At 34.0% G+C, this 13,681-nt stretch overlaps 1 protein-coding gene across 2 annotated transcripts in view; it reads right to left on the reverse strand.

The window, feature by feature from the left end:
* The window catches only part of LOC150075124 (uncharacterized), a 164,685-nt gene that overhangs the window by 37,189 nt on the left and 113,815 nt on the right, over positions 1–13,681 (reverse strand). The window contains exons 4-6 of one of the 2 annotated variants that reach the window (XM_090389190.1): positions 13,297–13,408; positions 9,890–10,009; positions 4,362–4,364 (exon numbers count right to left, since the gene is read on the reverse strand). In XM_090389190.1, the coding sequence (XP_090245316.1) occupies positions 4,362–4,364; positions 9,890–10,009; positions 13,297–13,408 (235 nt within the window). The remainder of the gene's footprint in view (positions 1–4,361; positions 4,365–9,889; positions 10,010–13,296; positions 13,409–13,681) is intronic. The other variant, XM_090389189.1, reaches the window with a different exon arrangement.

Below are 13,681 nucleotides of genomic sequence, written 5' to 3' on the forward strand. Positions count from 1 at the left end.
TTTATCAAGATTCCATTTGGCATAGCTGTAGAAAAATTATTGCAATAAATCTAATTTAAATTTACATTACATAAAAAGATCCTCATATGTTAAATGCTATGCTAAGAGTTGTTTATATTTTCAATTATCTAAGGAATATATTTATTAAAATTTCATAATCATTAAAATTTCATATTTATTCAAATTACACAGTATACATATACTAAAAGTGGGAGTAACAAACCTCAGAAAGAAGAATACAGTACACCAGGCAATAACAAAAGCACATGATTCATTAATTATGATGCAATCTAAATGAGCTCATCTGATATAGGAAATAATATGTTAGTGCTAAGGTACTAAGAAATGGCTAAAACACTCTACTAGTAACTTATTTCTTACCTGAATTATAATTAAGATAAGAATAATTAATTTTGGCCATGGGTGGTCATCAAAAGGCATTATCATTATCTGAATTATGACTTTAGCAGCTAGTTTCAAACAAAAAAAAATATTCAAGAATCTTTTTTTTAAATAAGTTAAGCCAAGTTATTTCAATGAACTTTCTTAAATTTTTGTTAATATTTTGTTTAAATTAAATATAGTACAAAATTATTCTTAAAGATTACAATGTATTAGTATTTTCCTACATTATGAATGAAATCTTTTAAAAAGTCTACTAATAACCTTTTAATTAATCCAGAAATAGGTGTACCATTGATTTCAATACAATAAAAAAAAAAAAAATTAAAATATCAATTAAAATTACATCAGTTTGAATTTTAGTATTCCTTCAATGTGGTTTTAACTTTTACTATCAGCAATATGATATGCGGGAGAAAAGCTAATACAATGCTTCATTTGCCCATTCCTGCCAATAATTTGTCTAAACTTTCTTTAAATTTATTCAATCTACTCACTTCCACAACAGTAGGTGGAAATTTATTGCAACAAATTACTCAGTTGGCTAACGGCTGGTTTGAAAGTATCTATGTATTAGTCAAAGAAATTTGAGCTGCTGGGAATGATAAGTTTTTGAAAAATTCTGCTGTTTTATTGACGTAATTAGCATATTAAATCATATTCTATAAAAGCTCTACAGTTCTAGTCGCATTTATTAGTTTATTTTTAAATTTAGCTAGAGATTTTATAAGTTGCTACTTAATACATACAGAACCTTTGTATCAGTGATTTGACACGAATATCACATCTCATAACTTTGCAGTGTAGTGCATAGTAGAAGAATTCTAGTGTCTTAATTGTGGGAAATAGGTATCTTGAAAGCTCAAATCAAGCAAGTTTGCATTAATAGATAATTTTTTTAGCTATTATAATTAACTTATAACTTTACAAGGATAACATAATGTAAACTCGATAATGTAACTTATACAACATAAGATCGAAAACGTAACACATATAATATAAACTCGATATCATAATATATATTTAATAACGTAAACTTGACAATGTAATACATATTATTTCTGCATAACCGGTGCATGGCATTATTAAAGTATGCTACTTTAATGTAGTATTCTCAATTAAAATGAATTTGAATGAAAATCATGCCTCAGTCCAGAGAAGCAGAGTAAAGGACTCAAAGTAGCAGGAGTGCTGCAGTTCAGAGGAGACTTGATGGGTGTTCTCCAAATCACAGCCTCACAAAATGTACTACTTGTTTGATGTTTGTGTATCTATGTAGAACAGGACATGATACAGCTGAGGGAGATGTCTTTGTGTGTGTTTCATATAAGGAGTGTGAGGATATTAGGAATCAGCTAAGTGTTCTGATGGGTGTTTATGAGAGCTAGAAGAACAGGGTGAATGCCCTCAAAGGAATTAAGTTGGGGCTCAGCAAACTCTCAGCTGCCTACCTCAACATCAGAGTATATACTTGCACATCAGGCAACACAGTGGCAACCACCAAGGCAGAATGTGCTGGTCCCACAGGAGATAACTATTATCAGTGATTCTATTATTGGAGAAATGGGAAATATATTGTGCAAAAAGGATAGGTGGAATAGGACCAGGCTATGTATGCCGGGGACAAAAGTTAATCATCTTTTAAGGGCACAAAAGGTGATACTGTTGTACACATTGGCACTAATGACATTAAGAGTAGGAGATTTAAGGACTTACTTTTGTGCTTTTTAAAAGGAGAGACGGCTTCTACAGGAATGGGATACACTTAAATAGAAAGGGTGCACGAATATTTGCTGATGCTATCAGGGCAATGCTAGGTGGGTTAAAAATAAATGCCAGCTTGGGGGGAATGTACAGACTAACAGATTAACAACAGCTGCAGGCAGAAACGAAAGTAATTCTTCCCTGCTTCTACTGGAACATGCAGCAGCATGGAAAGCAAGGTAGCAGAGATTTCGAAACCTGCTGGGGGTTATCATGGATCAAGGAAATACATTGGCTGTGTCAGGGTAACTAAGAGTAAGAACAGATAGCATTAGAGGCATGTGATGCAAGAAAGCAAGCATATGAGCTTATGTTGCATCAGCCAAAAAAAAAAAAAAATTCACAACCATTTCCCTCTAAGTGTTTGTCCAGTTCCTCCTTGAATTTATTTAAGCTATCAACTTCCATGACAGATGGGAGTTTGTTCCAGCAATTAACCACCTGTTGGCAAAAGGTAAATTTCTGCACAATTATTCTACAACTGTCTTTCCTCAATTTGAATTTATGCCCCCTTAGGTTCATAACCTGAGCAAATGGAAGAATCCCATCAGAATTCAGTGTGCTCAACCCATTCAAGGCCTTATGCACCTCAATCAGATCACCTCGCAGGTGCCTAGTCTCCAGCCGCTGCAATTTGCGGAACTTAAGCCTCTCTTGGTAAGAGGATCCCTTCATCCCCCTCACCAATCTTGTTGCCCTTCTCTGTATACGCTCAAGCAAATCTACATCCTTCCTAAAATTAGGCCTCCAGACCTGTATGCAGTACTCAAGGCGTGGCCTGACCATTGCTTTATACACAGGGATAATCACCTCCTTTTCCCTGCTAGCAAAATTCCTGTATATCATTGACAAAACCCCATGACCTACTCTTGCAGCCTGTCTGCATTGCTCAGAAAACTTCATATATGACTGCACAATTACTCCTAGGTCTTTTTCATTTTCTACCACCCTAAGTGTAGTACCACACAGTTGGTACATTCCTCTGGGGTTACTTCTACCTATATGTAGTACTTTGCATTTGTCAATGTTAAACTTCAGTTGCCACTTCTCAGCCCATCTGCCCAAATTTTCTAAATCCTGTTGCAGTAGCACACTGCCATTACTGTCATTAACAACCCTGCCAACCTTTGTATCATCTGCAAACTTCGACTAAGCCTGATATACCTTTATCAATATCATTGATAAATATACAAAACAAAACTGGGCCCAACACTGAATCCTGTGGAACTCCACTAATAACATTAGTCCATGAAGATGCTGTGTATACTTCCATATATACCAGTACTATGAGCATAGTAAATAAATATAATGAATTTCAAGTGCTAGTCAAGTCATCAAATGCAAACACTGTAGGGATATCAGAGATGTGGTGTCACTAAGATATAAGGGATGCAGAATTTGAATATGGGGAATACAATGCATACAGAAAGGTCAGACAGGACAGAAGGGGGAGAGGAGTTATGCTCTTAGTTAAAAAGCAAATAAAATCTAAGGAAGTGCATTCACTTGACATGGGTGGCCAGTGCAATGTTGAGTCAGCTTGGTGTGACATAAGCACTGGGAAAACAAAAATGAGAGTCAGAGTGTGTTATAAGCTAAATGAATGTGATGAGTACAATGAACCCCTGTACAGAGAAATAGAGTGGGCCAGTAATCAGAATGTCTTATAATGGGGGAGTTTAACTTGACAGATATTGACTGGTACTTGTGAGCTGGTCACTGACACTAGCATGACTTTTGTGAATTTATTGGATGACCATTTTCTACAATAGCATGTTGTAGAAAATGGTTCATTACTTTGTTTAAAGTAATGATCTGATAATCAGCAGTGATTTTTCATACATTAAAAATCTGCAGATAAAAGAAACACCAGGTGGCAGTGATCAGAGTGTACTGATGTGAGATTACTTAAAGATGTTTTAAGTGAGATTACTTAAAGTGTATTGCTGTGAGATTATTTAAAGATGTTTCTGGGGGTAACTACCATTAAGAGTAAAGGGTTGGGTTTTTGTTTTCGTAAAGGATACTACAGTGATCTCAGACAGTTTTTAAATTTTATACAGTAGGACCAACTAACATTGTTACCAACAACAAATTATAAATGGGAAATAATCATAGAAGTTACTAGGCTTTTCATACTAAGAAATACAGTTCAAGGCTTAAACCTAATTGGGTGTCAGGTGAACTAAGGAGACTCACTGCAAAGAAGAAGAATACATGGGACACATATGAAGTATCAGGTGAATCATCAGCCTATAGTAGATATAAAGTAGCCTGCAATCAAGTCACAAAGGAAGCAAGCCAAGGCTGATTACGAGAAGTCTCGGGAAAAGAATACCAAAAAAAAAGCAGCAAGGACTTTTTTTACTTACATTAACAGTAGAAGGAAGGGGTTGAATCACATTGGTCCACTTGATGTTGTGGTTTAACTGTTCATGATCCTGCTCAAGTTGCTGACAGGCTGAATAGGTATGTATTTTGCATCTACATTCACAAATGAGGAATTCTTTAGGGAGGGGAATGCCAGAAGTTTAATCAAACTCTAACAGGAAAGTAAATAATTTTGTGATAACTGAGAGGAAAGTGGAAGAGAAATTTTTGAAGCTAAACATAAAAAATTACCTAGGATAGATGGGATCTATCCAATTATATTAAGGCAGGCAGCAGAGAAAACTCCTAGCCATAATGAAGAGAGCATCTTTTGATTCAGGAAAGGTTCCTGTGGACTGGAGATGTGTGCGTGTATCCCCAATTCATAAACGGGGATAAGAGAGTAACATGAGTAATTACAGACCTGTTAGCTTAACTTCTGTTCCAAGGAAAATAATGGAATCACTGGTTAAAGAAGTAATGCAGAGCTAAAAAGATAGGAGAGCAGTTATAATTCTGTCATGAATTTGTTAAGGGAAGATCTTGTTTGACAAATTTGATGGGATACTATGATGCAGTCATAAAGCAACTAGATGCAAAAAATTTTGATATCATATACTTGTATTTCAGGAAAGCTTTTGATACTGTTGCATATAAAGCCTGCTGCACAAATTGGAGCAATGTGGCATTAAGAGAAAGTTATGGCTACAGCTAAAGGGATGGTTGAGAGGGAGAAAACAGAGTGGTTATCAATGAACACTGCTCTTTGTGGACTAATGTTATTAGTGGAGTCCCACTTGGTTTGGTGTTTGACTTATTGTTGTTTTCCATATTTATTAATGAGGGTATATAAGGCTTAATGTCTAAGTTTGCAGACAATACAAAGGTTAGCAAGGTGGTTAATGACAGTAATGAAAGTACGCTGCTGCAATAAGATCTAGAAATATTAGGCAGGTAGGCTGAGAAATGGATTGACAAATACAAGGTACTACATATGGGTAGCAGTAATCCCAGAATAATATATCAAACGTGTGGTACACATAGGGTAGGAAAATGTAAAGAATCTGGGGTTAATTGTGCACTGATATGAACTTCTCTGAGCAGTGCAGACAGACTGCCAGAACAGCTCATGAGGTTTTGTCAATGATATACAAGAATTTTTCTAGCAGGGGTAAGGAAGTAATTATCCCATTGTATAAGGCAATGGTCAGGCCACACATCTTAAAAACTGCATACAGTTCTGGAGGTCTCATTTTAGGAAGGTCGTATGTATAGCTGCTAGAATGAGTACAGAAAGGCAACGTGATTGGTGAGTGGAACAAAGGAGTGCACTTACAAAGAATGGCTTTATTTCTGTAAATTGCAGCATCTGGAGACTAGGCACCTGCAACGTGATCTGACTGAGGTGTTTAAGGCTTTGAATGGCTTGAGCAAACTCAATGCAGATGGGATTCTTCCCATCAAATTTACAAATAAATAAATAAATATATAAATTTACAAATTACTGTGAACTTTAATAAAACAGTAGTAGCTGCAGTAAATATTTAAAAATATGTACTTGCAATTGTTTTAGCTCACAACTTGATAATACACAAGATTGTGTATATTCACATATAACTTCCATCCAAGCAACAAATAAAAATTTAATTAAACTGGGCACTAAGATCTGCTTTTATCTAGCTATACGCATAATAATAAGAGATACCAAAGAATGCTAGAAAAATGTTCTCACAATATATGCAAAATAGTTGCCTTAATCTTCTAACAATTAGCTTAAAGGGTATAGTTTTAAAATTTACACGTTTCTGAAGTGTGGAAAAGTGCTGCCATCTTGTGGCTAACACTAACTTTTGAAATACATGTACAATTTGAATGCAGAGAAATAACAGTAAGTCCATATAAAAAAATTCCTTCCTCTTTATAAAGGATCTTCAGATTCATAGGAACCTGAAGATCCTTTGACCAGGAGGTGATACCTGAGACTGGTAAAAATGGCATCCTAAGATGATTCCATTTAATCAGTACAAGGCAAGGCATTCCATAAAAATCTACACACAGGCAATCATGTCAATCTTCTGATTTAACTTTGAAGCAAGGTTCCTGCTTTCGTGGATAGTGATGGTGCCACTGGCTCTAGAAACCCCAGACCAGAATGAATCCAGCACACAAATACACACACATACTGAGTGAATTCTAGCACACAACACCAGAAAGTTACTCATCCCTACCTCTGACTATATGAAATAGATACAACTCATAAGAGATCTGAAAGTATCCTCCATCAATATCCAGACATACCTGGGCACAATGCACCATATTCTTGATAAAACCTGCAAACAACTTTAACTGACAAGATCACTGGATTTAACTCTTCCAAACTTTCTTATGGAGAAACTGAGGGGAATATGTTCAGAAATATGCCTAATGAAACTCTTTTAAAAACAAGATTTTATATGTCTTTACAGCTAGCATATCTGAATGTATAGGCAAAAGGCACATTTAACATTTGTTATGAAATGCATTTTACATAGTCTGAAAAATTTACCTATATATTATTTTTATATAATAATGAACATGCCTATATAATGAATATTTATATTATTCATTTGAATGCAAGCACTTTGCTTGATTCCATAATTTTCACCACTTCACATATTTATTTTATTGTATTGATAAACAAGAATACAATGCTGTTAAGAGCCAATATAGGCTATAAATTTGACACTTTACATCTGACAAACGTTTTACAATGCAGAATACAAACATACATATAATATGGAAGGTAAATAGGAAACATGACAGTACTAATGATGTATAGCTAATGCGATGCAGCATTATACATTATCATCAATGGTATAGCCAAAAATGTGCAATTTGTACAAGCTATTCTGAAGGTAGCTCCTGTACTTCTTATCAAAAAAAAAAAAAAAAAAAAAAGAGGCTGCAGGGGTTAGTGTTATAATTGTTAAATATTAAAACTGAATAGTATCACTAGCTATGTTTATATACTTACATAGCTGCCAACTTTAGACATATGAAAGTCAAAAGTTTGAAGTGATTGAATGTCATGGTATATTAATGAACATTAGGAGGAGGATCTTGAAATCCATATTTCTCTCTTTGCATACATCTCTACTGTAAGTATAAAGCATGTTACTGAACTGGTCCATAAACAGTTGAGAAAGGGCCCAACAAATTTTGTTAGCTCTCCAAACACTTTGCAAATATTGCTTATTTTTTATTTTCAGTGCACAAGGATAAAAGGAGTAGGCTTGACCAGAAATTGTGCCCTGAGCACTAAGACAAAAGAGTTACAAAATCCTTAGGTGCTTGAAAACCAGGTGTTGATTATAGTTAGCTCCCCATCTGGAACATGCCAATTTCATCAGCATTAAAGACTTGCTCTCTCTCTTAGTCTACTTTCACCTTTTTTTTTTTTTTGTAGCATATGCTTACTCAATTCATTCATACTGAAAGGCCTGTCTACTGACACTACACTTTAGCCATCTACAAATTCATGTAGTAACTTCACTTTCTCTCAGAGATATTTTATACTTTTCTAAATCACACACCTCTCCACTCCTCTTTCTCTGAGAAACCAAGGTTAAAAAACTTAATAAAGGCAGAGACAATGTAAAGAAATACTTGCTAAACACATAGTGGACAAAATGTGTTCAGTGAAATATGTTTAATTGTCAACCTTATGCACTGATGGAAAAGAAACTAATATATTAATGTTTGTTAACATTCTTCAGTTATAATTTTTGTATGAATTTGTTTACATAGGCATGTATTTATTTTTATTGCTTTGAGAGTTAAACCAAAAGCAGGAGAAAAGTAACTTAGTCTGGGAACAAGGAGACCTAGTCTGGGAGATACAACAAACCTGTGATGGTTAGCAAGTCTGCTGACAACTTTCAACTTCTCTATAAGTTATGTATGAAGGAAAGGATACTGGTATTTCTAAGTCATCAGCATGGTTAAATGAGCATGACAGCAAGGTTTAGCAAGTCTCCACAGTCACAAGATCTCATCTCCAAAGAGAATTCATGGGCTGTTCTTATTATCTTAGTGGTTATTAAATTACTTTCTACTACAGAGAGCAAAAACAATCAATATTCAATCAAACAATGCAGAAAAATGAAAGAAATTAACAGTTAGTTAGTTAGTTATTTGGTTTTTAGGAGCATTAGCAACTAAGGCCATATTTCTCCGAGATATGCGGTGGTCATTCTCTAACCTTTCCACATCCTCTGTATTTGGTGGTGACGGGCTCGAACCCCGGTCTAATCAAGAAGTGTGTGCTACGCACTGCTGCTCCTTCCCACCTGGCTATGGAGGCGCCTAAGAAATTAATAACATTGTGTTATCATCAGAAAAACTGTATAGTTTTTCTGATCATAACACAGTGCATTCCACTTTCCAGTTTAAGAAACTTTGCCTTGCACCAAAAAAATTTCAACTTCTTGAATATCCATCGCTAATTTCTTAAATATCAAAAATTTCTGAATAGTACAGAACCTCTGTTCTACACTATTCAAAGAGGGGATACAGGCTAATTAATGACCCATCTCTTACACAGTCTCTCCATGCTGTCTCAAAGATATTCAGTTTCTGCGCCATGCCTTATCTATAAATACTTCCACAGGACCTGCTCCTCTGAATTCGCATCTAGAATTCCCCCACTCTCTTCCAAACCAGCCCAAATACATGTTGCAACCAGTCTGCAATCTATTCACTGTCCAACTCAAAATTCATAGACCCAACTTTTCCTCCTCCTGCTGTCTTCTGGAATTACCTTCCTTTACATGTATTTCCCAAAAATTACAATCTAAATTAATTAAAGTCTAATGTTAACAAGTATCTTATGTATACACCTTCAACCCATGCTCAGCACTAAGTACTATAGGTTCTAATACCTTTTGTGATTAGAGATTTCATAAAAAAAAAAATAATAATAATAATAATAACTCAATGTAATAACAGTGAGCACAATGTTGATGGTATTCTTCCTCTTTCTCAGCCAACACAATGACAGGGCATAAATTTAAATTGAGGAAGAAAGGTTGCAGGATAGATGCATGGAAATGTATCTTCAGCTAGTGAATAACTGATTGCTGGAACAGGCTCCCATCTGGTGTTATGGATGTGGATAGTCTAAATAAATTCAAGGAAGAACCAGGCAAACTATTTGAGAGGTTGGACAGATGATGTGGGTAAGTTTTTTTTTGTTTTTTTTTTTCTTTTGGCTGATGCTACACAAGCTTGCTTTCCTGCATCATTTACCACTATTAATATTAATACTAACAATTTCCAGGTTGCATATATCAAATGTCCACAAAAAGTAACTTACTTGGTGCTGCAGGTGGCTCTGTAATGTCTTCTAACTGTTTCATCTCAACTTCTATTCTCTTTATATTAGAATAGCTTTGCTGCATCAGTTTCATTATCTTCTTGATGAATCCCACATAGTCTATAAATAAAAATGCATCCTCATTATTATTAAAAAATATTACATGATAACACCACAATAACATTTCAACAAAAACAAAACAAAATATTACATGATAATATTCACAATAACATTTCAACAAAAAATATTACAAATCTCGTCTGTCAAAGAAATTTAAAAAAATAAATAAATAAAAAACATAAGCTGAAACCCAAACTAGTTTTATTTTAATCATTCTACCTACAATTTATAAAGTTAATAATTATATAAAATTCTGTTTAAAAAAATTACAGTTTAATTTTTTTATCAAGTGGTGCACAAAGTTAAGCTATTCTGGATTATACAAGTAGTAATATTATTGACATATATAGCTATGTAAACAGAGCCAGACCAAAGTCAAAACAGAGTTAAACCAAATTTTGCACAAAAGGCATCATCATAGAAATATATCATCATATATATCACATCCAGGGCTGGATTTACTGAGGTGTGGTGGTACACTTGCTCCAGGGCTATAAGGTCATGGTAGGTCTCAGACAAATGCAATTACTAGATCCAGAAAGACCCCACAGCCTTATTTTAGAGCCCTTAAAATTGTGTGCCAGAGAATTGTGTGCTCTGTGAAGTGATTCACAATATTCAGTGTTTATGAATCGCCTTACTCTTAAATCTCAAGTAAGTAATGCTTCCTCTAAAAAGTATTTTGCTACCTATTCTCAGTAGATTGCCATCAGCCAGGCACTGTTGTTCAGGAGATTTCTGTCTCCTCACGAGTATGTGTCTGGGTACCATAAGTCCAAGAGCTGACAATCAAGTGTGACTTAATCTGCACATGAAAGATGTTATAAAGTGTGGGAATTTACAATCTGTATAAGATTTAGAAGGCGCCTCCACAGCAAGGTGGGCAGGAGCAGCAGTGTGTAGCACACGCTTCTTGATTAGACCTGGGTTTGAGCCCATGACTACCAAATAAGGAGGATGCCGAAAGGTCAGGGAATGGCAACTGCATATCCCCGGAGCAATATGGCCTTAGTTGCTAATGCTCCTAAAAACCAAAAAACAAACAAGATTTAGAGCTATTAAACATCAGATTTAACTGCCCTAAATGTTGCTATGAGGCTTAATAGCTAAACTGGATTAAATGTTTTGTCATGAATCAATATTTTTTAAAATGTTATTAATGCTATTATAATAATATTTAATACAGGAATACTAACCATATTAACTTGGACTAACAATTTCAAGAATGTTTTCATATTTTTAAAGTCTTGCATTTTTAGATGAATGTTTCTATGACTTCCTCCCTTATCAGGAAAATGAACACTTATAAATAACATATCACCAGAGTTAACCTAAAATACACAGGGATGAGATTCACTTAACTAAAATGGGTGAGAGAACACTTGCCCATGCTCTAGCAGTGTTAATCTTCTAATCTCTTGGCATATGTAGATGGATCATTTGCAGACAGCAAATGAAGATGAAAGAGGTGAGGAAACCCTTTTAGAACTAGCCAATGACTTTCCTGTTTCGAATATTCTTACTACAGAGGATATTAAAGAGTATATGAATTCTGATGAACAGCTGAAAATGACTGATGACATGATCGTAAAGCTTGTTGAAGAACAAAAAGATGAAAGTGAAGATGAAGAGTGCACAGAAACTACAAAAAAATGACACACACGGAAGGTCTGAATGCTATTGAGCCAGCTTTATGTTATATTGTACAGCAGGAGGATACCACGCCTGCCAATGTTTTGTTACTTAGGTGCCTACAAAATATAGCAGCTAAAAAGTGAGGAGCTTCTATGAAACAGAAACCCATTAAGGAATTTTTTATATGATATGAAGGTGTAGTGTTAACAACTGTAAGGGTACATTTTTCTTGTCTATAACTTGTAATTTTTATACATGTACTATTTTTTTTGTAATTTTTGTAATAAAACAGTTGTAAATAAAATTAAAAGTGTTTTATTGTATAATTTAAAAGCCATTATGTTCATAAGTAGGTCTAACCTGAAAATAGAGTATACATCATCGTGTTAATGTATTCAAATCCAGTTTATTTCAATAATAATTTACCAAACCTTCTGTGTTATTTGAGTTTTTGATTATCTGAGGTTCCCTCAGTCCACATTACCTTGGATAATCAAGACTCTACAGTAGTTTGAATAAATTTAAGGAGGAATTACACAAATTATTAGAAGTGATATTAGAGTGGATGTGAGTGTTTTTTGTTTACTTTTTTTATTTATTTGATTTATTTTTTTATTATTATTATATTTAATTTTTTTATTTTTGGCTGATGCTGTATAAGCTTGCTTTCTTGTGCCACTTGCCTATACTAATACTTTCACAAAATGTAATAATAGTATTATGTGTATTCCTTTAATAAAAATATTAATGGAATACATATAATGCACAATATGCAAAACTAAGATAATAAATAATATCTATAGTATGGTGTAATTCATCACACCACTTATTCCTTCATTTTTTTTTTCAACTGGGTTACAACTGAGCCCCCCCCCCCCAACCCCACCTCTTGGTTTATACAAATTTTTACTCCTTTCTGCACACAGTATTAATTTTTTTTAATGCTCTGCATTGGCTCAATTTAAATTTTCCATATTCAAACACATGCAGAGAAGAAAGCAGTTATGTGATTTGGATAATATTTGGTATACCATATATGATGTGAACTAGATATAAGCAATTTCCAAAATAAAAAAGTTTATTTTTTTGCAACCAGGTGCACTTATTTGATAAACAGAATATTACATAAAAAATCAGATGCATCATGGACCAAACTCCAGATGATAAGCCAATAGTTATTTCTAGACAGCCACAGTAGAAAATTTGAATACTGAACAGCCTTAGCCTATCTTGAGCACTCCAGATTGGAAAACATGATTTGTTCAATATGTCCAGTGAAAAAAAAAAAAAAAAAGTATGACCACCACATATTGCAGTTACAATTCAAGAATATTCTGAAAGGAATAGAGCTGTTTAATACAGTCAATGTGAATGAGTATTAAAAAGATTGAATAATCATATAATTCTATAATTTCAGCCCTAATTTTATTAAATAATTCCATAATTTCATCATTATATATTCACTGTGAATATTAAAAAGAGCTTATTTACCTTTAACATTAATTCAGCATGTTAAAGGTAAGCAAACAATAATTAACTAAATGTGCAAACTTAAAAAGGAATTCCACAAACGCTAACTTTATTTCTGCTTATTCATATTGTTCCCTACACTGTAATTTACATTCAAAATGCTAGAATCAAATTTTCCTCACCTCTTGGAAATTCACATGGACTAATTAGCTCTTTAAAGAAATCTTGAGCGCTATGCATCTTCATTCTTTCATCCACGTCATCTCTAAACCAAAACCTCAACTCTCTACTTTCCTACAATAATTCATGGCATCAGATTGATATTACTTGTATTTCAATTATTATCAGAGATAATCCACACAATTTAAATGATATTGTTAGAGATTTAACTAAACTAAACAAATTTAAACAGATCTAACTAAACAAAGGGAAAAAAGCATAGGATACATAAAACTATAATGTGACACTGCTTTATATGGATGTAACTTTAAATAAAGATATAATAAAACAAACAATGGGATAAGATTTGCAAAAATTGACTATGAAAAACTGCTAGTGGAGACAATT

This window comes from Mastigoproctus giganteus, chromosome 14 (assembly GCF_048544385.1).
Source record: "Mastigoproctus giganteus isolate SK-2022 chromosome 14, ASM4854438v1, whole genome shotgun sequence".
In the NCBI taxonomy this organism is placed as follows: Eukaryota; Metazoa; Arthropoda; class Arachnida; order Uropygi; family Thelyphonidae; genus Mastigoproctus; species Mastigoproctus giganteus.